General features: G+C 50.4%; 2 protein-coding genes across 6 annotated transcripts; both read right to left on the bottom strand.

The window, feature by feature from the left end:
* Nucleotides 1-12,189: 12,189 nt before the first annotated feature.
* Nucleotides 12,190-19,418, bottom strand: GARIN5B (golgi associated RAB2 interactor family member 5B). Of its 3 annotated transcripts, XM_078146045.1 has the most exons (13): nucleotides 18,753-19,418; nucleotides 18,469-18,620; nucleotides 18,164-18,318; nucleotides 17,877-18,090; nucleotides 17,538-17,565; nucleotides 17,396-17,418; nucleotides 17,220-17,302; nucleotides 16,961-17,013; nucleotides 16,812-16,876; nucleotides 16,326-16,696; nucleotides 12,808-16,001; nucleotides 12,492-12,559; nucleotides 12,190-12,318 (listed from the first exon to the last, which is right to left on the bottom strand). In XM_078146045.1, the coding sequence occupies exons 1-11, from the start codon at nucleotides 18,775-18,777 to the stop codon at nucleotides 13,064-13,066; spliced, it is 4,107 nt and encodes a 1,368-aa protein (XP_078002171.1). In that variant the 5' UTR covers nucleotides 18,778-19,418; the 3' UTR covers nucleotides 12,190-12,318; nucleotides 12,492-12,559; nucleotides 12,808-13,063. The 3 variants fall into 3 exon arrangements, with proteins under 3 accessions (XP_078002171.1, XP_020859191.2, XP_078002172.1); XM_021003532.2 differs by lacking the exon at nucleotides 12,492-12,559; XM_078146046.1 differs by lacking the exon at nucleotides 12,492-12,559 and having other exon boundaries at nucleotides 12,808-13,076; nucleotides 18,753-19,409.
* Nucleotides 19,419-20,738: 1,320 nt separating this feature from the next.
* On the bottom strand, nucleotides 20,739-23,378 carry IL11 (interleukin 11). Of its 3 annotated transcripts, none has more exons than XM_021004038.2 (4): nucleotides 23,297-23,378; nucleotides 22,418-22,504; nucleotides 22,180-22,341; nucleotides 20,739-21,457 (listed from the first exon to the last, which is right to left on the bottom strand). In XM_021004038.2, exons 2-4 carry the CDS (start codon nucleotides 22,445-22,447, stop codon nucleotides 21,287-21,289), a joined length of 363 nt encoding a protein of 120 aa, XP_020859697.2. In that variant the 5' UTR covers nucleotides 22,448-22,504; nucleotides 23,297-23,378; the 3' UTR covers nucleotides 20,739-21,286. The 3 variants fall into 3 exon arrangements, with proteins under 3 accessions (XP_020859697.2, XP_020859700.1, XP_020859698.1); XM_021004041.2 differs by lacking the exon at nucleotides 23,297-23,378 and adding an exon at nucleotides 23,160-23,241; XM_021004039.2 differs by lacking the exon at nucleotides 23,297-23,378 and adding an exon at nucleotides 22,877-23,021.
* Nucleotides 23,379-24,646: the final 1,268 nt, after the last annotated feature.

The raw sequence follows: 24,646 nt of genomic DNA, 5'->3' as shown, positions 1-24,646 counted from the left end.
AAGTAAAACTGAACCATTAATGAATCTTTGAGTCCTGCCATCCAGTCTCATGGCGTTATTATCTGGTCCACATCCCTCCAACATCTCCAAGACAGTAACGTGATATCTTCTCAGAAATCTTGCTAGAAGGGCAGCTAGGTGGCGCAGTGGATAGAGCACGGGCCCTGAAGTCAGGAGGACCTGAGTTCAAGTCCGGCCTCAGACTAAACATTTGACACTTACTAGCTGTGTGACCCTGGGCAAGTCACTTAACTCTAATTGCCTTAAGAAAGAAAGACCTTGCTAGAATTCAGGTAAGCTTTATTGACGCCATTTCCCTCATCTGTCTGCTTGATAACCTTGTCCAAAAAGGAAATCAGGTTAGTCTGTCGTGACCTGTGCTTTCTACAGCCAGCCTGGCTCCTTGAAATCACTGTTTCCCTTTCTAGGTATTCACCAACCATCCCTTTAATGCTGTGTTCTAAAATGTTCCCAGAATTCAAAGAAAGGCTGCTGGCCTAGAGTTTGCAGGCTCTGTTCTTTTCCCTTTTTTTAAAAAAATCGGGACATCTTCCCTTCTCTGATCTTGGGGTCCCCCTCCCTCCTGTTTTCCATAGTCTTTCGTATATTACTAATTGTTGTTTATCCTTCATTCTCAAAAAGGATGATCAAGGAGGCGATGCCATGACATGCAAGTGAATTGGATTTAAGTGAGAGAGGGCTGTACAAAGCCACCAGCCTCACAGTCTCCTCCAGAGCCATCTGGGTCCAGTGCAAGATATAGATTGGGACCATTGGAGATGGCCCTAAGATCTTTAACTGGTCTCAGTATGATTAAGTGATTAAAGCTGGGCGAGAAATGAGGGGAAGAATGGCCTCTTTTACTTAATTAAAGAACAAAAACGAAACAAACAGATCTGGGAGGGAAGGACCCTCAGGGTTTCTGGCCAAAACAGAAACAATTGTTATTTACATTCACTATGAGCCAATCAGGGCCCAAACAAGTGACCAAGTGGGGCTTGGCCTGGAACCTATTGCTGGTCAAGCCTTGAGAGCCAGAGTGATTATGTTACTGATAGTGACTCTGCAAACTTCTGCCCTTTATTTCAGTATCAGAGAATGTTGTTTGTGTGGGTCACCAGTGACCCAGTTCATCAAAGGCAAGTAGGTACCCTCTCACTTATTATCAGGCATCATTTCTCTGTCAGCCAGTTTTTGATCTGCTGTTTCCAGTGCAAAGGTCCTTCTCCTTGGCAACAAATACAGAAGCAGAGAAAGAACTGGGCATCTCTGCCTTCTCTTGTCATCTGTGATCACCTGCCATTCTCTCATCCATCCCAAGCCAAGGTCCTTTCTTTGAGCCCCTTCTTTTGGTCCCATTAGAGGCAAACCTCAAAATCAAAAACAAGGGACCTCTTAATTGTCCTAAGCTTCTCAATGTCAGCATCTTGTAGTCCTTAGCTCTTGAGTCCTTTGGGAGCCATTTTTAGAAGACTCTGCTTTGATCTTCAGTTAGTAACCAGTGGGTTTTGTTGCTAAACCCCTATTTTTGTTAAATAGTAATCCCGTAAATCAGGGTGTGGGTGTGCAGTTCAAGGTGACACCAAAGCTTCTCCAGATCCCTCAGGGTCAAACATGCCAGACTCCAGCCTTTAGCCTGACAGTGGACTGGTTACCCTGTTAATTCAATCAGTTGGTTCAAAAGATAATCAAGTGGTATAGTGTAAGCTTGTATTCTCCTACTTCTGTCTCTCACCCTCTGTCCAATCCCTTGCTGTTTCTTCTTGTTTCTACCTTTGCAACATCTCTTATTTACATGTGTTCCCTCCACTCATCCAGCTATGACCTAGTTCAAGTCTCTCATTACCTCTCTCCTGGACCACTGAGCTGGTCACTCTATCCCAAGTCTTCCCGAGCTCCAGTCTACTTTCCATTCAACTTCCAAGGGTGATTTTTCTTTTCTTTTCTTTTTTTGGCTCGGCAATGGGGTTAAGTGGCTTGCCCAGGATCACACAGCTAGTAAGTGTTATGTGTCTGAGGCTGGATTTGAACTCAGGTCCTCCCGACTCCAGGGCCAGTGCTCTATCCACTGCACTACCTAGCTGCCCCCAAGGTGATTTTTCTAAAGTATACACTTAACTATGTCCCACACCCATCTGCCTTCCCCACCTTCACACGAGTTCCATTGTCTACAGAGAGAAATTAATATCATGTATTATATCAATAACTAATCATTCATTTGTGATCCACCTTTTTCCCTCTTATTTCTGTTAAGGCCCAAACTCATGAAAAAGTTAGTCTCTGAAGGGCATGACTGACAGAGGAGATTGCTCCTAGCCCTCAAGGCACATGCTTGTTAACTTTAGACCACACCCAGCCCAAAAGAGAGACCTAATTTCTCTTTAGAGTATAAACAGAATCCAACCTGGGTAAACCTTTGCCTGGAGGAGGAACCCCCAGTCCTTGGTCCCTTCCATTGGAATTTCGGGCCATTTAGTTCATGAAGGAAGAAAATAGCGAGACATATCCAGATGAGAAATGGCTTCCCCTGGCCCAGATGCCTTGAGGCTGCGGAGTCCCGTGATCAAGCCAAGTTCTCAGCAGAAGAGCTGAAGACTTTCGCCCACCTCCTCACTAAATGTTCACCAATCAGGGTTGAGTTTCGCTTGTCAGGGAGTTACCTTTCAGAAAGGATTTATAGCATTTTAGGGTCTCTTGTGGTAAGAGAAACCACTGACCATTGATTTATTGATTAAAGGCTAGCCTAATTAATAAATTGATTATTAATTATTCAGAAACTCTGTCTCTTGGGGTTTTTGTCTCCCTATTAATTACCTTCAAGATAAACAATAAAATCTTTCCTATTTGTACAAAAATATTTGTAGCAACTCTTTTTGTGGTGGCAAAGAATTGGAAATTGAGGGGATGTCCATCAAATGGGGAGTGGCTGAAAAAGTTGTGGTATATGAATGTGATGGACTACTATTGTGCTATAAAAAATGACCAGCAGGATGGTTTCAGAAAAACCCGGGAAGATTTACATGAACTGATGCAAAGAACCAGGAGCAGAACCAAGAGAATGTTGTACACAGTAACAGCAATATCATAACAGTGATCAAGTGTGAAAGAATTGAGATTCTGATCAAGGAAAGGATCCAGGACAATTCCAAAGGACTCACAGTGAAAAATGTTATCCACCTCCAGAAAGAGAACTCATAAACTCTGAACGCAGAATGAAGCATACTTTTCTCATTTTATTTTTCTTTGTGTGTGTGTTTTCTTTTGCAACATGGCTAATATGGGAATATTTTGCATGACTTCACATGTACGATTGGTATCAAATTGTTTGCCTTCTCAAGGGGTGGAAGGATAAAAAGAATTTGGAATTCACAATTTTAAAAAATGAATGTTAAAAATGTTTGTTTATGTGGACTTGGGAAATATGTAATGAAAAATAAAATATATATAAAAAATCAAGTCCATTGACTGGCCTTTAAAGCTGCGCATACTTTGGCTTCTTGCAACCTTTCCCACCTTCTTTTGTCACTTTCATCTTCTCTTATTTCTCACGCTCCCTGGCATCCAGCTCTACTGGCCTGCTTACTCACAGTTCTTAGAACATCTCACTCCTCTGAGCGTTTGTAGCAGCCACGCTGTTTCTTATCCTAGAATGCTCCTTGCCCACACCTCCTCCTCACTGTTTACCTGGCTTCCTTCAAGCCTCAGTTTAAATTCTCCTTTCTGCAGGAGGCCTTTCCTGGTCCCTCACAATTCCCCTTTCAAATTCCTTCATCTCCTCTGTGTATAGCTTGTATGCCTCTAGTTAGTTACCTGTTGTTTTTCCCATTAAAATGTCAGCTCTTTGGGGCCAGGGACCAACTATTGTTTGCCTTTCTTTGTATCCCCAGTGCTTAGGTCAGTGCCAGGCACATAGTAAGTGCTTAATAAACGCTTGTTCAGGGGCAGCTAGGTGGTGCAGTGGGTAGAGCACGGGCCCTGAAGTCAGGAGGACCTGAGTTCGAGTGTGGCCTCAGACCAAACACTTGACGCTCACTAGCTGTGTGACCCTGGGCAGGTCACTTAACCCCAATTGACTCGCAAAATAAATAAATAAATAAATAAATGCTTGTTCACTGACTGATGTTACCCCACAAATCAAAATGTAAGATCTCATTAATTGAATATATAAACTCTGAAACCCTGTTCCCAGGTTAGAAAAACTGGAGAAACCTATTTCCTCATAAACTTTCTCTCTTTTTTTCAGAAGCGAAGCCTGGCATCTCAGGCTTAGGGAACGTCAGCCTTCCTGGCTAGATGACTTCTTAGCAGCAACAATTAATGACAAGCTATATGTGTCAAGATATAAGTACATGTGTGAATGTCGGTGAGAAAGGCTGCAACCAGAGTCACCTCCAACCTTTGTCAGCCATGGCTACCTTCTCCAAAACACAGGAACCACAGCCCGATGAAACCCAGTTAACTCAGGAGAGTGCCTAACGTCTCTTTCGGGGTGTTCTCTCCAAAAGAACGCGAGTAAAAATCAGTTCTCTCAAAATGTCTTTCCTGGCTCTCTCAAAGAGAACTCCTCATTTTCACCCTCCCTCTTAAACTTGTTTTTTAATGGTGATTAATGTCCCAAATCCACTCAGAGTGCCTTTAGTCTTTTCCCAGATCATAGCCATCACATGGTTCAGCTTCCACCTTTTCCAAGCTACTTTTTCAGTCCAAGTTGACTGGTGAGTTCCCTATGCATTGGTCTACATTTCCTTTCCTTCTACGTTGGTCTACATTTCCTTTTGCTTCCTCATTTGAATCATTCTTCTTTGTCTTCTACCTTACTTCTTTTGATGACCCTGTTTCTTTTGAATAAAGTTCACCTAAAGCCATATTTCACCAGAGCTCCTTGATCCCTATGAAGCCAAGTGTCCCCCTTCAATCAGGATCTCCAGTGGGTCCTGATTAGTTATTGTTTAAATTTGGGGCACCTGTGTGAAGACAATTGTGGCTAAAGGCTCCTTTCTCGACTTTTGAGTCCCATGAACTCTCAGCTCTATTTCCTTCACTGTAGTTAATCTCTATGACATCTTGGGGGTAGACACAGACAATCTTCCTGCTCTCTCATCCTTTCTAAGCTTAAATTTCTTTTGATTAGATTTGCAAGACACCTGGAAAATACATTCTTACCAGCTTTGATTAGGTGTACAAATTCTTGGACCAGTATTTGCTCATCCCTCTATTTTAAGCTGTGATCTAGAAATCTAAATCCACTTCAGTCAAGAAAGCCATCCACAAGCATTTATTAAGTGTTGGCCTTGTGCTGTTTGAGGCACTGTGAAAAAAAGAGGGAACAACTCCCTATGGAACTCTTTCTTAGCCAACTGTTCACTTCCTAAATCAGTTTTTCTTGAGTCCTGTGCCTTCAATGGGTGAGAGAGAGTGAAGACCCAATTTTCACTCCAAAATCTGGTTTTCTGTTTCCTGCTCCAGATTTGGCCATCTTTGGCAGAACTTTTTTGGGTTCCTTCTGGTAGTGATGCCTTTGGTACCCATGGAAATGCCCAGAAGTGGGGAGTTGTCATCCATTCTGCAAAGTCTTGGGAGGGTCTCTGTCATGTCTAGAATCTATGCCCTGAAAAGATTACCTTGTTATCGGCGTGACAAGAAGCTGCCTTGGGGTTCCTGAGCTGGAAGTCACCAGCTATTGCTTCTCTTCTTTTTCTCACCCTTCCTGAAGGATGCCTCACTGGGCAGTAGCACCTGGGGCTCTCTGCCATCATTCTTGGGAGGACAAGTCCCTGCCGCCTCCTTCTCAGAGCACCCTAGTTCCACCACTCTAGGAAGAGCCTCAACTCTCTTTGTTGAGTTCTGGCCACACAATTGTCCCTTTCTTTACCTCTGTCCTCTTCAGAACACTCCTGCTGTTCAGCCTCCTGATACCAGCTGATGCTCACCTCTCCACCTCAGATATCACCATCAAAGCCTCATTTCTCTTTCCCTTAGGAATTCTCCATTGCTTCCATGGACCTGGAGTGTGGTGAGGCATTCCTTGAGTTCCTTTCACATTATCTTCCAGGAAGGAGAACACCAGCCTACACTCAGATCTTAGTCACTCATACTTAGATCATTCTGCAGTCATTCAGCTGCGTCAGAAAATGAAAAATCTCATACTAAATGGTAGTCACCACATTTTCCTTATTCTCCAGAATGGTGGAGATTTGTAGCCTTGTTTTAACAGTAAGTCTTTTTTTTTCCTTTTCTTAAAGTTGTATCCATGCCTTCTTTTTTTCTGCCCTATTTCATTTTTTTCTCAATTACATGTCATTATTTTTAACATTAATTTTTAAAAATTTTGAGTTCCCAATTCTCTCCCTCCCTCCCCCATCCTTTAAGAAAGCAAGCAGTTTGATATAGATTATATATGTGCAGTCATACAAGACATTTCTATATTAATTGTGTTGCAGAAGAAAACACAGACAAGAAAAAAACCAAGAAAAATAAAGGAAGTTTAAAAAAAAAGTATAATCTGATCTGCATTCATATTCCACCAGCTCTTTCTCTGGAGGTAAAGAGCATTTTTATCATAAGTCCTTCAGAACTGTCTTGGATCATTATATTGTTGAGAATAGCTAAGTCATTCACAGCTGATCATTGTACAATATTGCTGTTACTGTATACAATGTTCTCCTGGTTCTGCTCACTTCGCTTTGCATCAGTTCATATAAGTCTTCCCAGGTTTGTTTGTTTGTTTTTAACATTCTGTTCGTCATTTCTTATAGAACAATAGTATTCCATCACAATCATATATCCCAACTTGTGGGGTGTGTGGGTGTCTAGGGAAGACTAGTACCTCTGGAGAATGCTGCTGAGGCCTTTTCAGGGCCACTTTCCACCTTTGGTGTCCACCTGATTCACCCACCTGTCACCTGTGGCTCCAAGAAGGTAGCGTGTGCAGTGGCCACATCCTGTAAAGCATTTCAGCAGATGGGCTACACCAGGTTGAGAGTAGCCAAGGGACTTCAAACCCATTGCTGAGTTAGGAGGGGTGTCTAGCCCAAGCACGTGAAGACGTCCCCCAGTGGAATGGATGGATGAGAACATTCCAAGAGCCTTAAAGGCAGCTGAAGCAGGTGCTGTAGAGGGTTAGAGCTTGGTTAGACACCAAAGACGCCAAGGTCATCCATTGCATCCCCAACCATTGCCAGTGATCTTAACTTTTGTCCTGCTGTTGGACTGTGATGATTCTGGAAGAAAGAATGAGGCTAATGACTTTGCACAACTCTGTCTCACTTGCATCCAATTTATGTTCAAGTCAAAAGACATCATCCATATCACTTTACCATTTTTACCTATCTCAAAGTTCTGTGGCAATGGGCAAGTAATGATGCAGCAGGTGCAGATACACTGGGAGCTGTAGTCACAATCCTGCACGTGATTGGCCCAGGCCATAGGGTCGTTCTTCTCACTGGAAGCAGCAGAGGGATTCAGCAGCCCTGTGGGTGTCTGAGCAGCCTTTTAAGGATCACTCTGCTCACCTCCTGGTGTGAAGAAGGGGCTAGAAGAGGTGCCCTGAAAATTGTCTGCTTACCAACCCTGGCCTGATTACTGTGGCAAGGCAGAGATCCTAGCCTGTGGTCAAAATGCACAAAAATGTGCAAAAACTTTTGCAGAGATGGTTCCACCTCACCATCGGTGCATGGAGTATGTGCACACTTAAGGACAACACAAAATCCAGTAGACCTGAAAGACAAATAGCTCTTGTTGCAAAAAGTTTCATCAGGTATTGCATCCAAATAGCAGCCCTGAGTGAAACAAGGCGGGCAAATGAAGGCCAGCTTACCAAAGTCAGAGCTGGATACACATTTTTCTGGAGCAGCTACAGTGCTAGAAAGCACTGTGAAGTGGCATAGGGTTTGCAATCAGAACTAATCTAGTTAACGAGTTTGTATGCCTCCCAAAAGGAGTGAGCCACAGGCTCATGGCAATGTGAATGCCACTTGCAGGAAAGTGCCACACCACCATCAACAGTGTGTATGCTCCCACCATGATGAGCCCTGACGAGATCAAAGAAAAATTTTATGAAGACCTGGAGACCCTCATCATCAATGTGCCGAAAGAGAACTAGCTTGTAATTCTGGGTGAATTTAATGTGAGAGTAGGCATAGACCACCAGACTCTCAAGGGAGTCCTTGAGAGGAACGGAATCAGAAACAGAAACTGTCACTGCTAAAGACTTGTGCATCTCATGAGCTCATCACCAACACTGTCCTCCATTTACCTACACACACTAAAACTGCATGGATGCACTCTCGCAGCAAACACTGGCATTTAATAGACTGCTGTTGTATGGAGAAGAGACAGACAGGATGTGAGGGTAACACATGATGCAGAATGCTGGGCTGACCATAGACTTAACCTCAGATTCAACAGAAGTAGTGTCCCCAAGACAAAAGGACCACCAGAAGACTTAAAGTCAACAGATTAGAGCTTCTCTGAGCTGAACAGTTCCTTGCTAACTTGGAGGGAAAGCTAAACCACTTAACCCCTATTGCCTTAAAAAAAAAAAAAGACTGGTTTGATGAAAATGATGGGGAAATGAAGCTGAAATGAAAATTCATGAAAATGAATTAGCTTAAATGAAAAAACGAGAACTCCACATGGTTTATCAGCAGGGTAGTTCATCCATCTCTAAGAAGGCAGCATCAAAATCATTAATCCCATCAAAAGTAAAGTGCAAGCAAAGCTTTGAGAGCAGCAGGACTCTTGGCTCAGTAAGAAGGCAGATGAGATTCAGTTTTATGCTGATAGTAACACTGCAAAGTGCTTTTAGGATGCCTTCAAGGTTATTTATGGGCTAAAGGCCTAAAGTACCTCTCAACTACTCAGTGCTGCTGGAGCCACTTTTTTTTTTTAATTTTATTTTTCAGGCAATTGGGGTTAAGTGACTTGCCCAGGGTCACACAGCTAGTAAGTGTCAAGTGTTTGGTCTAAGGCTGGATTTGAACTCAGGTCCTCCTGACTTCAGGGCTGGTGCTCTATGCACTGTGCCACTTAGCTGCCCCCTGATGGAGCCACATTGATTAGTGATAAGGACATGATCCTGGAGAGACGGGCTGAACACTTTCATAGTGTCCTCAACAGACCATCATCAATCGATGCTGAAGCCACTGACCATTGACCTCAGGTCGAAGTCAATTCTTCTCTAGCTGAACTTCCAACTGAAGAAGAGGTTTGGAATGCTCTTAGGCTCCTCCCATGTGGCAAAGCACTTGGACCTGATTCCGTTCCAGCTGAGACTTACAAGGTAGAGGGTCCACCGCTCATACAAAAGGTGAAATTTTCCAGGTCATATGGCAAGAGGAGTTCAAGGATGCCTCCATTGTCCATCTCTATAAAGGTAAAGGAAATAGATTATTCCATGACAATCACAATAGGGGTCTCTCTCTTGGTTATTGCAGGCCAAGATTCTTGCCAGAGGCCTCCTTAATGGGCTTATCCTTCACTTGGAAGAGGTCATGTACTTGAGAGCCAGTGTGGCTTCAGAAAGGGCCGAGGAATGGTTAATGTGGTGTTTTCTGCCCGACAACTCCAGGAGAAAAGCCAGGAGCAGAACAGAGGTCTGTATACAATATTTGTAGATCTGACCAAGGCCTTTGATACCATCAGTCATGAGGCCTTGTGGAAAATCATAGCAAACTTTGGTTACCTGCAGAAGTTCATCAGTATTGTACATCAATTTCATGACAACATGCTTGCCCGGGTTCTGGATGATGGCCACTGCTCCCTCCCTTTTCCAGTCACCAATGGAGTGAAGCAAGACTGTGTGCTTGCTTCCATGCTTTTTAGCGTGATGTTTTAGCAATGTTATCAGATACCTTCAATGAGGATGAACATAGCATCAAAGTCATCTACAGCACAGATGGTAAGTTCTTCAGCTTGAAAAGGCTATGAGCTGAGACTAAAGTAGAAGAAGAGTTGGTACATGATTTTTTTTGTTCATGTGTGATCGTGCTCTCAATGTAACCTCTGAGGCTGAGATGCAATAGAGTATGGATCAATTCTCTGCTGCTTTTGCTAATTTTGGCCTGATAATTGCCACTAAGAAAACAGAGGTTCTCTACCAGCCAGCACTGTACCATTCCTACATAGATAGAACCATCAGTTATAGCAAATGGAGAAATTTTGAATACTGTGGATAAGTTCGCTTGGCAGTGTACTTTCCAGGGATGTACATATAGACGATGAGGTTGATGCACACATTGCCAGAGCTGGCTCAATGTTTGGGAGGCTCCAAAGGAAGGCATAGGACAGAAGAGATATTAGACTGCCTACCAAACCGAAGGTCTACAGAGCTGTTGTGTTGACCTCATTGTTATAAGCCTAGGAAACCTGGACAAAGAAGGCCCTGTGCTCTACAAGCAAAGCAGAACTGCAGTTGCTCAAAAGAAATGTGAGATGCACCAATTTAAAGACATTTCCACTCCAAACGTTCATATGGACCATTTATGCCCGGCCTGTGGGAGAGCCTTCCAAGCTGATATTGGTCTAATCAGCAACAGTAGGACACACTATACCTCGACCCTGATGTAGTGATATTATTTTGGTCCTCTTTGAGTATGAAGGACAACAAACCAACCATACCACCATTTGTTTGTCCATTTCCCAATCGATGGTCATTCCCTTGGTTTCCAATTTTTTTTTTCCACCACAAAAAGAAATACTATAAATATTTTTGTACACGTGGGTCCTTTTCCTTTTTCTTTGATCTCTTTGGGATGTAGACCCAGAAGTTATATTGCGGGGTCAAAGAGTTAGGGTTAGGGTTAGGGTTTATATAGCCTGTTGGCATAGTTCCAAATAATTCTCCAGAATGGTTGGACCAGTTCACCACTCCATCAGCATTTCACTAGTGTGCCTATTTTTCCCTCGTCCCCTCCAGCATTGGTAATTTCTGATCGTCCTGAGATGGTACCACAGAGTTGCTTTAATTTGCCTTTCTCTAAGCAGTAGTGATTTGAAGCATTTTTTATATGTCTGTAGATAGTTTTGATTTTTTCTTCTGAAAGCTGTCGCTGTGCATATCCTTTGGCCAATTTATCAGTTGGGGAATGACTCATATTCTTGTGAATTTGACTCAGTTCTCTATCTATTTGAGAAACGAGACCATTATCAGAGAAACATCATAAATTGTTTTTTACAGTTTCCTGCTTTCCTTTTAATCTTGGCTGCACTGGTTTTGTTTGTGCAAAAATTTTTAAATTTAATCAAAACTATCCATTTTACATCCCATAATGCTTTATGTATCTGGTTTGGTCATAAATTCTTTTTTTATCCATAGATCTGACAGGTAAAAAATTTTGTGCTCCCCTAATCTGCTTATAATAGCAGCCTTTAGGTTTAAATCATTAACATGCAGGTCCTGAATCCAAGCCTCTAGACTATAGGTCCACCATTCTGTAATGTTTAAAAAAGTTCAAAAGACATAGTTTCTGGATAATTTAATCATTTTATTAATAAAGTCAACACATTTATTAATAAAAGGATGATCTTTTGGCTCTCTTTCTTAGTCCAAAGACCTCTCATGGCAGTGGACTCACCCTGGAAGAGCAGGTGTTCCTAAGGGTGGCAATCAACTCAGATTGGTTAACAATTAATGAGAAAATGAATATTACAATAAGAGGGTGGGCTATATTCCAATAAGGGTCCAAGAGTACTTGACTTGGGTCACCCAAATCTTTGTCAAAGAGACTTATCTATTTCCATATCATCTGTCTGACAAAAGGGAGGACCCACATTTTCCCAGATCTGAGTAAACACAATGAACAGGAATACACCTGTTAGCCTAAACTGAGAATTTTTTTTACTGTCTGAGTAGATCTTGGCCTGGGTAAATCTCTGCCTAACATTTCCTACATGTTGATTTCTGGTTGAGGAAGTAGAAAAGTGGGAAAACCTTGGTTCTGATTCAATAATTAGTTATTAATACAAGACAGAAATAATCATTTTTCACAGTTCTTACTGCTATTCCACATGGCCTAGGCCCAGTCAAGGCCTGACCAAGGTATAGCTGCCCCTGGTGTTTATGGGAAATGTAGCTTTACATACACACACACACACACACACACACACACACACACACACACAAAGACATGCACATACTTGGGTAGGAGTTGGGGGATATAGAGATGCACATGGATGTACAATTTGCTCTCATTCACAGACTTTTAATAGGATCTGGGGGTCATAAGCCCCTTACTAGTCCCAAATACATTTCAGGCATTTGTGGATCTCTTCTTCCAGTGGGGTAGGGGGAGAAGAGGCATCTCCCCAACACCAAGGAACCTACATAGAGAGAAAGGTGAGAGTGAAGGGATCGGGTCGCCTAAAGCCTTCAGGGAGAACAGGGCTGGATGGAGGAGGGAGGAAAGGGGATTTAAAAACGGAGTATCTGAGTCTGAGGGGGTGAAGAAGATGGAAACTGAGACTCCTGGGTCCATGATTATGGCACTCATCACCTTAACTCAGGATCCTACTATGGAGTCTTTGACAGAGGTTGTGGGTCCTGGGTGTGAGCTCAGGTAGACTGGAGGCATTGAGAAGAAGAGGAGAGCTGCAGTTAGGTCATTGAGTTCTTAAAGAGGATGGGATTAGGAACAAGGATGCCCTGTTCTCTGGGGGAGGTTGGGATTTGGGGAGAGATGATGCTCTGTCAGAGACAAGTGAGGACTGAAGGGAAGGGATGCCTAGATCTCAAGGAGGAATTTGGGGGTGGGATACTCAGGACCTTGAGGAAGCAAGGGATAGAAGGCTTGGAACTTTGGACTTTCTTACCTGGATGCTGGAATCTGATGAAGAATGTCCACTGGGTGAGTCCTAGAGTCTGTGGATGGAGAGCTTTCCAGTACAGGAGAGAGAATCTCTTCTGGCACATTGGACTGGCCAGGATTCATGAGGCCTTTGTGGATGGGTAGGATGAATCTGTTCTGCACTGATGGGGTGAAGTTCTGCAGGATGGTTAGGACAAGGCTCTGGGGAAGGCTTTGTAGGATGGGGCTTCTGAGGTCTTCTTGGACTGATCAGAGGCCTCCTATGAGTGACTGCTGGAGTATGGAGTGGACAGCATGAGTGAGACAACAGCGGACCCAAGGGAGGAACTGGAGAGTGAAGTGTCTGTGGACTTGACATCCTGGTCGGCTGAGGCCTTAATAGGGTGTGCTGCTAAGTCCTTGGTAGACTGGTGAGATGAGGCCTTGGTAGTTGGATGGAATGAGGATTTCTTGGAGTGTTTGAGTGAGGCTTTGTCTGACTGTTCAGGTGTGGCCTTAGTGGGGCCAGAGGGCTCTGGAGCCTTTAGGAAGGTGGAGGGCCCTGGGCCCTTGGGGAAGAGGGAAGGTTCTGGAGCCTTGGGAGAGGAGGAGCGTTCTGGGCCCTTGGGGAAGGGGGAGGGTACTGGGGCCTTGATGAAATGGTGAGATGAGGCCTTGGTAGTTGGATGGAATGAGGATTTCTTGGAGTGTTTGGGTAAGGCTTTAGCTGACTGTTCAGGTGTGGCCTTAGTGAGGCCAGAAGGCTTTGGAGCCTTGGGGAAGGGGGAGGTCTCTGGGGCCTTGGGGAAGGGGGAGGGCTCTGGGGCCTTGGGGAAGGGGGAGGGTTCTGGAGCCTTGGGGAAGTGGGAGAGTTCTGAAGCCTTGGGAGAGGAGGAGGGTTCTGGGCCCTTGGGAGAGGGGGAGGGCCTTAGAGCCTTGGGGAAGGGGGAGGGCCTTGGGGCCTTGGGGAAGGGGGAGGGTTCTGGAGACTTGGGAGAGCGGGAGGGTTCTGGAGCCTTGGGAGAGGGGGAAGGCTCTGGAGCCTTGGGGGAGAGGGAGGGTTCTGGAGCCTTGGGGGAGAGGGAGGGTTCTGGAGCCTTGGGGGAGGGGGAGGGCTCTGAGGCCTTGGGAGAGGGCTCGGGCTCTGGGGTCTTGATGAAATGGTCAGGTGAGGCCTTGGTAGTTGGATGGAATGAGGATTTCTTGGATCGTTTGGAGGAGGCTTTGGTAAATGGGTAAAACACCCACTTCTTGAAGCCTTTAGGTGAGGCTTTGGCTGACTGTTCAGGTGTGGCCTTAGTGGGTCCAGAGGGTTCTGGAGCCTTGGGGGAGGGGGAAGGCTCTGGGCCCTTGGGGAAGTAAGGGGGTTCTGGAGCCTTGGGGGAGAGGGAGGGTTCTGGAGCCTTGGGGGAGGGGGAAGGCTCTGGGCCCTTGGGGTAGGGGTAGGGCTTTGGAGCCTTGGGGGAGGGCCCTGGGCCCTTGGGGAAGAGGGAAGGTTCTGGAGCCTTGGGAAAGGGGGAGGGTTCTGGAGCCTTAGGAGAGGGGGAAGGTTCTGGAGCCTTGGGAGAGGGGGAGGGTTGTGGGCCCTTGGGGAAGGGGGAGGGTACTGGGGCCTTGATGAAATGGTGAGGTGAGGCCTTGGTAGTTGAATGGAATGAGGATTTCTTGGAGTGTTTGGGTAAGGCTCTGGGGGACCAGGAGAGTGAGGTCTTCTTTGAGTAGTAACTGGAGAGTGAAGTGTCTGTGGACTTGACATCCTTGTCGGCTGAGGCCTTAATAGGGTGTGCTGCTAAGTCCTTGGTAGACTGGTGAGATGAGGCCTTGGTAGTTGGATGGAATGAGGATTTCTTGGAGTGTTTGGGTAAGGCTTTAGCTGACTGTTCAGGTGTGGCCTTAGTGAGGCCAGAAGGCTTTGGAGCCTTGGGGAAGGGGGAAAGTTCTGGAGCCTTGGGAGAGGTGGAAGGTTCTGGGGCCTTGGGGAAGGGGGAGGGCCTTAGAGCCTTGGGGAAGGGGGAGAGTTCTGGGGCCTTGGGAGAAGGGGAGGGTTCTGGGCCCTTGGGAGAGGGGGAGGGCCTTAGAGCCTTGGGGAAGGGGGAGGGCCTTGGAGCCTTGGGGAAGTGGGAGGGTTCTGGAGCCTTGGGAGAGGTGGAAGGTTCTGGGGCCTTGGGGGAGGGGGAGGGCCTTAGAGCCTTGGGGAAGGGGGAGAGTTCTGAAGCCTTGGGAGAAGGGGAGGGCCTTAGAGCCTTGGGAAAGGGGGAAGGCTCTGGAGCCTTGGGGGAGAGGGAGGGTTCTGGAGCCTTGGGAGAGGGGGAGGGTTCTGGAGCCTTGGGAGAGGGTGAAGGCTCTGGAGCCTTGGGGGAGAGGGAGGGTTCTGGAGCCTTGGGGGAGGGGGAGGGCTCTGGAGCCTTGGGAGAGGGGGAGGGCTGTGGGGCCTTGGGAGAGGGGGAGGGCTGTGGGGCCTTGATGACACGGTGAGGTGAGGCCTTGGTAGTTGGATGGAATGAGGATTTTTTAGGGTGTTTGGAGGAGGCTTTGATAAATGGGTAAAATGGGTAAAATAGCCATTTCATGAAGCCTTTAGGTGAGGCTTTGTCTGGCTGTTCAGGTGTGGCTTTAGTGGGTCCAGAGCGCTCTGGAGCCTTTAGGATGGTGGAGGACTCTGGTTCCTTGAGGAAGGGGGAGAGTCCTGGATCCCTGGGGGAGGGGGAAGGTTCTGGAGCCTTAGGGGAGGGAGAAGGCCCTGGCACCTTGGAAGAGGTAGAGAGCTCTGCAGCCTTGGAGAGCAGGGAGGGTTCTGGAACCTCGGGGAAGGGGGAAGGCTCTGGTGCCTTGGGGGAGATGGAGGGCTCTGGAGCCATGGGGAAGGGGGAGGACTTTGGAGCCTTGGGCAGGGAGGATGGTTCTGGAGCCTTCGGGGAGGGGGAGGGCTCTAGAGCTATGAGGAAGGGGGAGGGTTCTGGAGCCTTGGGGGTGGGAGAGGGCTCTGAGGCCTTGATGAAATGGTCAGATGAGGCCTCAGGGGGTGGATAGAGTGAGGCCTTGGTGGAAAGGTCAGACATTTGGGTGGACTCATAGGGCTGTAGCTGGTAAGGTGTGGACTTGGGATGGGACTGCTTTGCTGAGGACAAGGAGCTGTCCTCTTGCTGCTTGAAACAAACGTGGGGTAACTCTGCTGCTTCCTTAGGCTCTGTGAGGACCACGGCCTGCTCTAAGCTCAACCTGGATCCATAAGACCATAAACGTCACTTCTCATTACTGGAATACCTCCAAGAAACATACTGCTTGCCTCCTGTTCTCAGGGCGGGGGTGGGGGGGTCTCTTCTGAATGACCTCGAATCATGGAATCTCAAAACTGGAAAGGGTCTTTGAGATCCCCGAGTCCAAATTGCCTTTGGATACCTCCAATGATGGGGAGATCACTATTGAAGCTTCTCTTTTCTCAAGGACCCACCACCTATTCCAGGAGCTGAATGGGGCCTCAACAAGCCCCCTATTCTGGGTCTCCCTTTGAATACCTCCAGTGACGGGAAGATCATTACGTACTTGGAAGCATCTTTCCTTAGGGACTTATCAGGTCGGGCAGTCTTGAGTGGGACCTCGTGCTGGGTGTGTTGGGGCTGGAGCTGGGCCGGGGCGTAGCTGAGGGGGTTGGCCCAGGCCAGGGCATCAGAGAAGATTTTTGGACTTTTGAAGCAGGTGCGTAGACACGGATGGATGTTTTTCCACGTCGGGGTAAAACCTGTTTGGGACTGGGAGCCCAACAGGCGTGTGCTGGAAGAGGCTGACGTGTGAGATATTTTCTCGGACTGTCGGCGGGAGCCCAGCCAAGAAGATGAGGTCTGGTGGGGGACCACAGGAGGTCTAATTCTGGAGGGCCATGAGCTTGAAGTCTTTGGGGTGGATGTTTCGGAGGCCTGGGGAGACCAGAGGGTGGAGGTCCCTCAGGGACCTGGTGTTCTGAGCTGCTGACCCCCTCCCAGCCCTAAAGACTCTGGCCTCCTGGCTGCTAGCCCGAGGGCCTCCCAATACCTTGGGCTGGTTCAGGATGCTGGAGATGGTGCTGAAGAGGGTCCAGATGGTGACTGTTGACCGCCCTGAGCGAGGGAAGCAGGAGTAGCTCAGGGCTCCTGAAAGCCCCGGGAGGGCCAGAGAGCTGGGAATCCAGGCCAATCCCTTACCTTCTTGCACTCGGGTCCCAGGAGGATCCATCTTGGCATGTCTGTGGTCTGGTCTACGGAAGCAGTTCTATAGAACTCCAGTGTCCCACCTTCTCAAGGGCCCAGGCATCCTAGAACCCAGCTGTTGGCTCTACCCTCGGGGACCCAGCGTCTTTACTCCAAATCTATGGCCTTCTTGCCCAGCCCTTCCAGGGAACCCCACCTTGGAGAATCCCACCCCGTTCCCTATTCCCTGGGGCACTCTTGGGTCATGGCCCACTTTTTCTCCTTTCGTTTCCAGGCTGGGGGCTCCGGCTGGGTCATGAAGGGACTGGTGCCATTGACTGCCCTCGACATCTTCTCCTGCAGGAAGTGGAGGAAGCTGTCCAGTCAGAGGAGGGCCCAGGACAAGGCACTGCTCTGTCCCAGGCCCAGCCCAGGCCCCTGGCCCGCTACCTTGGCCTTCAGTGTTGTGGAGTCTGTGGAGATACAGGCAGCAGGCTCAGAGACCAAGAGAGACAAGAACAGAGAAGGTCAGAGACAGAGACTGGTGGAGCATGGAGAAACAGAGCAAAAGGCAGGCAGAGGATTCTCTCACCGGCAGGGGACCTCCTCTGGCTCTTGTCCTGGGGGAGAATGAAGAGCAGAGATTGCGGAGGAGAGGCCACCAAGGCAAACGGATCCCCCGGTACCTCCTCCCTCAGGGACCCAAGAGTCGGACTCCTCAGCCTCCCCTTCTGGAGGGGAACAGGCTATGTGGCTTTCCCAGCCTCCTTCACCTCTCTAAGGGATCCAGGCACTTCAGGGCCCCCAGTATGCAGGGCTCTAACCCCCTCACCAAGCAGGGACTTGGGGTGGGGCGGGAGCACGGCTGAGAAAGGGAAAAGTAGCTCACTTTAGCTGAACTATGGCTCCCAGGCTTCTCTCCACACCTCACCTTGGGGTGGTCCTTGGGGGCCTGGAGGGCGAGGGCTGGTGCGGACCCTTGGAGCAGGTACACCAGGTATCTCCAGCGGTTGAAAAGCAAGCAGCCCTCCCTCCAGTTGGCGTCCAGCTGCAGGTAAAAGCTGCGGCCTGAGGCCAAGCGGAGCTTCAGCCTCCAGCAAGCTCCGTTGTGGACGAACAAACGGGCCAGGTGTGTGGGCAGCAGCCTGCATGGAGTATAGAGTGAGGGAGGCAGATACACAGGTGCCTGAGGGTCAGGGACGGGACCTCGTAGCTCACCTGGTGAGCTCCAGGGCCTTCTGCCTCCTGTTTCTGACTGGCCGGGCGAGCAGGATGAGGTCTGGGAGCAGGAGCCCAGGGATGGAGGATGCCACACCCATCGTCACAGGGTTCTCCTTCTTGTGCAGAAAAATAGCCTCCCCCCGGTTTGTCACCTACAGAGGGTGGGGCAGGGAGGCTGGGAAGCACCCCTCAGGGACCCCATTCCCCACCCCTGCCAAGAGCCTCCTTGGGAAGGTCCCCCGAAAACCCGTGCCTTCAATGCTCTGGTGTCCTCTCACCCACCCTCCTCTCCCAGGCGGCACCTGCAGGAAGTTGCTCTCAAACATTGGCAGCAACGGCCCCAGGGGAAGGTACTCTCCCTCCATCACGGTTCTCTGCAGATGGCCCAGCAGGGGGACCCACGGCTGAAAGGAGTGCTCCACATCATTCAGGAACAGCCCTTCACGCAGAATAGCTGAGATCCAGGAGGAAGCAGGGCAGAGGTGGGGGCTGGCTAGAGCTCATGCACCCCTTGCCCCACAACCAGCTCCAGGTGACCAGAGACTCAGGCATCTCAAGCCCCTTGTGCCCCAGCTCGTGGACCTACCTGGTGAGGAGACCGGGAGCGTCATAATGCCAGTGGTCTGGGTGTGTTTAAGGGGGATCAGGGCCTCTAGAGTTGGGGAATCTGTGAAGGGAGTGCGGCGATACTCCCTGTGGGTGGGGAGGACTGGCCATGGCCTTCTGGGCGGGCCAGCTGGCCAGCAAGCTTGGGATCTCTCTGGAACCTGGACCTGAGCTAAGATGTGGGAATCTGTCTTTGTGACCTCACAGGTCGGGAGGGTCAAGGAACTTTATGGGCCCCCAGTCCTAAGCGGGGTAAGACATAGCATTCCCCTCGCTCCATCCAAGGTGGGGGGGAGGTGTCAAGGAGGATGTAAGCAAAAGAAAGCTGTTTGGCCTGGAGAGGATGAGGCTGAGGGGCTGGACAGGGGAGGGGAAAGGGGTATAGCGTCTCTGCTGGGGGAGGGGCTGGAACTCTGGAGAGGGACTAGAACCCAGAAGGCAGAACCAAGACCACAGTGGTGTTTAGGCTTGACAGCAGGAGAACTTCCTGTCTCTGGGTGGCCACTCATGGGACATCTTGGGGCTGAAGCTGGGTGTCCACCTGTCAGGTATGTTATACAACAGGGGCCCTGTGCTGGCCCTGGAGTTGGGTGGGACAAAGGGAGGCTGGAGGGAACAGGGAGGAAGCAATACTGGGCACTGTTGTCCTTTCTATCTGGGGTGCCAGAGTGGGAATGGGAGAGGACATCTGGCCTTGGGTCGTAGCGGTCAGTGTTCTAGGCTGAGAATCTGAGCCCAAGGCTCTGGGAGAACCTGAGGTTTTTGAGCAAGGGATTAATGTAGCTGGGGCTTGGGGTGGTCCCAGTGACCCCAGGGGCCTCCTTCTCAAGGTCCTTCCTCTCCTTTTCAGGGCAACCTCCAAGAGATGATGGCCTCTCCTAAAAATGGCCTCCAAAGACCCAGGCTGCATACTGTTTCCCTCTCAGAGGGGTCTTCTGCTGGAAAGTCTCCTGTGGGAGAAGGTGGCTCTCTACATCTGGAAAGCCCTGTGCTCAAGCCCTGACTCAATGTGGGCCTCAGGCTGCCTCCAGCTTCCCATTGAGAAGGTTAGGGGCAGCTAGGTGGTGCAGTGGTTAAAGCGCTGGGCCTGGAGTCAGGAGGATTTGAGTTCAAATCTGGCCTCAGACGCTTACTAGCTGTGTGACCCTGGGCAAGTCACTTCACCCCAATTGCCTTCCTCAGCCCCAAAGTGAGAAGATTAGAGCTGATGCCCTGAGCACCCATGGAACCCTGCAGGTCTGTGGTCCTGTGGCGAGCATCCCTGCTAGGTGGCTCAGGCTGAGGCTGAAGCCTCTTTTCCAGAATCCTCAATCCCAGGAAAGGCCCTCTGGATGTAGCCTGGATAGGCAAGGCCCTGGCTCCTCAGTGCCCAGATGTAGCCTAAGATCTCCTTCCTCCCCACCCTCCTGGAGATCCTGGTACTTGACCCCAGTAATCAGGCCCTGCTGGGGTCCCAATCCTCCTACCCAAACAATTGTCATCACCAGGGCAAAGGGGCTGGATTTGGAGTCAGGAAAGACATCTGTTCAAATTTTACCTCTAGCACTTGCCAGGCAAGTCAGGGAATCTCTCTGACCCACCTCCACCCACATTCTTGCCCACTCAGCACTTCTCTCAAGCTGTCCATTGCTGTTAACCTGGGTCCTTCTGGCCTATTCACCGAGGTGCACTCAGGCCAGGTTTGGAGAATGCCGTCAGGGAAGGTGGCTCTCATGTCTGCTTCCCCTCCGCTAGTCTGCTTCACCCTTCCCCCAGACTGTTTCACCCCTCCCCCAGTCTGCTTCACCCTTCCCCCAGACTGTTTCACCCCTCCCCCAGTCTGCTTCACCCTTCCCCCAGTCTGCTTCACTTCTCCCCCATGTCTGCTTCACCCCTTCCCCCATGTCTGCTTCACCCCTTCCCCCAGTCTGCTTCACCCCCTCCACCCAAGGTGCTGATGGATAGCATCCACCCCAATCCCTCAAGCTGGAGAGAATGCCAGTTTTTATTGATCCGACTTTATCTCTTACATTTCTTTTGTACAAAACACAAGGAGAAATAGCTACAATAAATAAGTACCAAAGTTAGGGCCAGGGCTGGTTGGAGAAGCCAGTTCATGGGCCCAAAGAAAAGTGATAATTTAAATAACTTAGAGGTGGGCGAGGAACAGGAGACCAGAGAGGGGAGGCTGCCCCTCCTCAGCCATCAGGACGTGGGAGCTGCCCCCCACCCAGGAACCTGCTGAGGGCGCCTGTCTCTTCCTGCCTCAAGGACCCAAGCAGCCCCCCAATAAATAGCTATAAATAGAGGGCATTGCTGTCCAAGGTCCTGTAGAGTTGGGATGTGGAAGGGGCATAAAGGGAAGAGGGGACTGCTCTGAGGGGGCCCAGAGCATACAGGCCCAGCTCTTGAGAGCCTCAGGCTCCCTTGGGACCCCACTCTCTGAGCCCCCAATAAATAAATAAATAAAGAAGGGTATTAAGGGAGGCCCAGGCCCCTTCACCAGGGCCCAAACTTCTCTCCCCTCGGGGGAGGTCAGAGCCGAGCCTTCAGCAGCAGCAAGCCCCTCACAGCCCAGTCCAGGGTGAGGTGTAACCCCCCCAGCACAGCGTGGGCTGCCTGGATCCCTCCCCAGGCTGATCCTGGTGGGGCCAGAGGTGGAGCGGGGGCCTCCGGGGGAGGCTTAGGCAGGGAGAAACGTGCCATCTGTGAGGAAAAGAATGGACATAGGTCAGCAAGCCAGCAGACAGGGCTTTGTTTGGGCCCTGGCCTCAAGAATTCGAGATTGGAGGGTTCCCTAGAACATATTTCCTAGGTTCTGGGTTAGGAATGCCTGGATCCACTCTCAGCCTCCTGGGGTAAAGGTAACTGGGTCCTTACTTGGATGAGAGTGCCTGGGTCTGCAGTCTCAAGATGGAGAATGATTGGGGGGGTGGGGCTTCTAGGTTCGGGCCTTCATGTCCTCAGTTAGGGGCTCCCAACTTCCCAGGCATAGGTCTCAGACCCCTGAGTCACTGAGGGCTTAGGGGTCCACAGTCTCAAAGACTAGACTGGGTATCCAGAGGTCCATGGTTTAGGGGCTCAAGATGGGCATCGCTGGGTTTATGGTCTCCAGGCCTGAGTTAGAGATTCAAGGGCATACTCTTTCAAAGGCCAAAAAGACTCGGGTCCTTGGGTTCACGTTCCTGAAACTCAGGGTAGGTCAGTGGGTTGTGGGGTAAGGGCCTCTAGGGTCAGTAATCTCAGGTCCCTGACTGCAGTTGTAGGGCTTTTGGTCTGAGGCCTGGGATGAGGGTCCCTGGGGAAACCATAGCCTCACATCCTTTGAGTTCATAGTCTTTGGGCCTGAGGGAGGGTGAGCTGGGTCCTCGGAGCCTCCCTCTCTCTCAAGGTGTCAAGGGGGCTGCATGGGGGTCCCTGGGCCCTACCAAGATCTGCAGTCTCTTAAGCAGTCGGTCCAGCCGCACTTGCAAAGCCCCCAGCTCTGAGTCCAGGCTCCGAAGGGCTGGGCCCCCTGCTCGACGGAGCCAATGTACATGCCAGAGGTAGCAGAGGAGGTCAGTCCGTAGGCGGGTCAGCACACTGGGGAGCTTGCCGAGGGGGACACACAGTCAGCAACTTTTACCCTGGCCCCAACCACCCTAACCCCCATTTAAGCCCACTCACCTGCAGGGCCCCCATTGCCCCAAAGCTCATCCCAGGGGTTGGCAAGGAATCCAAGCTGTGATCGCCCTCTGCTGGGAACTTGGCTTTCTGGGTGGGGGGGGAGGAAGAAAATGAGGAGGGGATCCTTCGGGACCCTCTCCCTCCTTCGTGATTCAGGATAGCCCTCTCAATTTCTAGCACTGAATGTCTCTGCCTCCCACTGGCACCCCACCTCCCCTTCTCGATCTGTAAGGCTCCCTCTGTAATCTGACTCTCTCTACCCTCCCCTAGCTTCAGTTTGCCTGTCTCTGAATTTCTTAGTCTCTCCCCACCCCCAGCATCTTTCCGTCATGTCTCTTCCACACTCTCCCCACTCGTCTCTCCCTGACTTTTAGTCTCTCCCCACTTGTCTCTGTCTTCTGCCAACCAAGCAGCCATCTCTGGGTCTCCAGCTCTGTTCCTAAGCGTCTCCTCACCCACCTGCGTGTCTCACTAGCTTCCCATCCTCCTCCCGTTTCTCTCTGGCCACCTCCGTTTGCTTCTCTGTCCTTGAATGTTTCCTTGGTAACCTGTTTCTGTCTGCCTAACTCTGTCCCTGGGATACCACCCTCTGACACAATCAGTCTCTCTCTCTCTCTCCCCCTCCCTCCCTCCCCGCCGCCCCGCCCCCCCCCCCTTCTGCGTCTTTCTCGGTGTATCTGTCTCTCTTCTTCCCTCTGTCTAGCTCTCTCCGCCTTTCTCCTTTCTGCGTTTGCCGACCCACCTCTCGGTCTCTGCGTGTCTCTGTGTCTCCCGCCCCACCTCTCTGGGTCTCGGGGCCTCCTGCTTTCTTCCCTAGGCTAGCAGAGAAGGGGAGAGGAGAGGAGGGGAGGAGAGAAGAGAAAGGGGGCGGGGTCTCACCAGCTGAGCAGCTAGCTGCCGGGTGTCTCGCAGCAGCCCCCGGGTGAGGAGCACGGCGCTGTCCAGCTCAGTTCGGGACTCCCCTGGGCCCGGAACAGGGGCGCCCCGAGGAGACCCAGGCGGCAGCGGGGGTGCTGAGGCCCCAGCTCGGTTGGGCCACAGACTTAGCACGGCCAGGACTACGCGACACAAACCTGGGGAAAGGAAACAGCCACGGGGAGAGATGGGGGAAGGCAGAGAACGGGAGAGGGGGACCAGAACTCCTGGGACCTTGGAGCTGGGGAGGTGGTGCAGTAGAGGTTAGGATCAGGCTCCCTCCCCTCCTCCCTGGAAGGCAGGGGCTCCGCCCAGCAGAGCAGACGCGTCCCGGGGCAAGCAGACGGGCCGGGCGTCTCCCTCCGCCCCCGGACGCCGGAATCCCGGCCCTAAGGGAGTGGGGGGGGTGGCGGGGAGGCGCAGGCCACGACCTGCCCCCGCTCCCCCAAATCCGCAGACACCCACACCCCTTGCCCCCCAGGAATCTAGGACCAGCGGGGAGATCCAGTCAGGGGCAAGATCTCCCGGTGTCTGTCTCTGTTTCTGATTATTCCTGTCTCCCTGTCTCTCTGTGTCTCTGTCTCTGCCCGAGTCCCACCCACCCCCGGCCCGGGCCCTAGACACAGACTGCGGGGGCAGCGGCCCGGCGCCCGCCCCCCTCAACAGCCCCAGGCGCGGACTCAGCTGCCTCCATACACTGTAGGAGAGGTGCAGAAACGTGGGGAGACAGACACTGGGAGAAAAAGACGCGAGAGGCAGAAACGCAGAGACATGGGGACATAGAGAGACTGAAGAAGAGAGGGAGATAGAGGCGAGGAGTGGACAGAAACATAAAACTAATACAGAATACGAGACAGATGCAAATGACAGAGACAAAGCCCGAGAGCCTAGACCCAGAGATACGGCAAAGACAGCCCGGTGCAAGCCAAGGTAATAGAGAAGTGAGGGACAGATAAAGAGACAGAGCTACTGAGACAGAACTGGGGAGACACCTAGAGAGTGAGAGAGACAGAGCTACTGAGACACTGGGACTCTTCCCCCCCACCCCATCCCATTCCCTAGCCCTAGGCTCAGCCCTGGGGGAACCCCCACCCCCTCATGCCCAACGTAGCCAATCAGAGGCTCCCCCACAGCCCAGCCTCCTTCCCCTCCCATCTCCTCCCCTTTCCCTGTCACCCTGATTCTCTCTGCTCTATCTCTGGGTCCTTCTGGCTGGGCCTCCTTGGGTCTCTCTCTCTGTCCCTCTCTGTCTTTGCTCCCTGACTGACCCCTTTTCTCCAGCTCTTGTGGCTTCTGATCTCTGGGCCTTGCTCT

This window comes from Phascolarctos cinereus, unplaced genomic scaffold, assembly GCF_003287225.1.
Source record: "Phascolarctos cinereus isolate Bilbo 61053 unplaced genomic scaffold, phaCin_HiC Scaffold_726;HRSCAF=1367, whole genome shotgun sequence".
Taxonomy (NCBI): domain Eukaryota; kingdom Metazoa; phylum Chordata; class Mammalia; order Diprotodontia; family Phascolarctidae; genus Phascolarctos; species Phascolarctos cinereus.
Note: the sequence above shows the minus strand (reverse complement) of the source record. Positions and strands in the feature narration are given on the sequence as shown.

Bases quoted from the DNA above. Each gene is read 5' to 3' on its own strand.
- GARIN5B (XM_078146045.1), bottom strand. From the start codon at position 18,777: ATGACGCTCCCGGTCTCCTCACCAG. The intron at 17,566-17,876 runs GTGAGGTGTGGA...ATTCTCCCCCAG, and splicing joins CCCCCAAGGACCACCCCAAG to GACAAGAGCCAGAGGAGGTC. The intron at 17,014-17,219 runs GTGGGCCATGAC...CTGCTTCCGTAG, and splicing joins TGGAAACGAAAGGAGAAAAA to ACCAGACCACAGACATGCCA.
- IL11 (XM_021004038.2), bottom strand. From the start codon at position 22,447: ATGAGCTTTGGGGCAATGGGGGCCCTGCAG. The intron at 22,342-22,417 runs GTGAGTGGGCTT...CCCCTCGGCAAG, and splicing joins GGGCAATGGGGGCCCTGCAG to CTCCCCAGTGTGCTGACCCG. The intron at 21,458-22,179 runs GTAGGGCCCAGG...TTTTCCTCACAG, and splicing joins TTAAGAGACTGCAGATCTTG to ATGGCACGTTTCTCCCTGCC.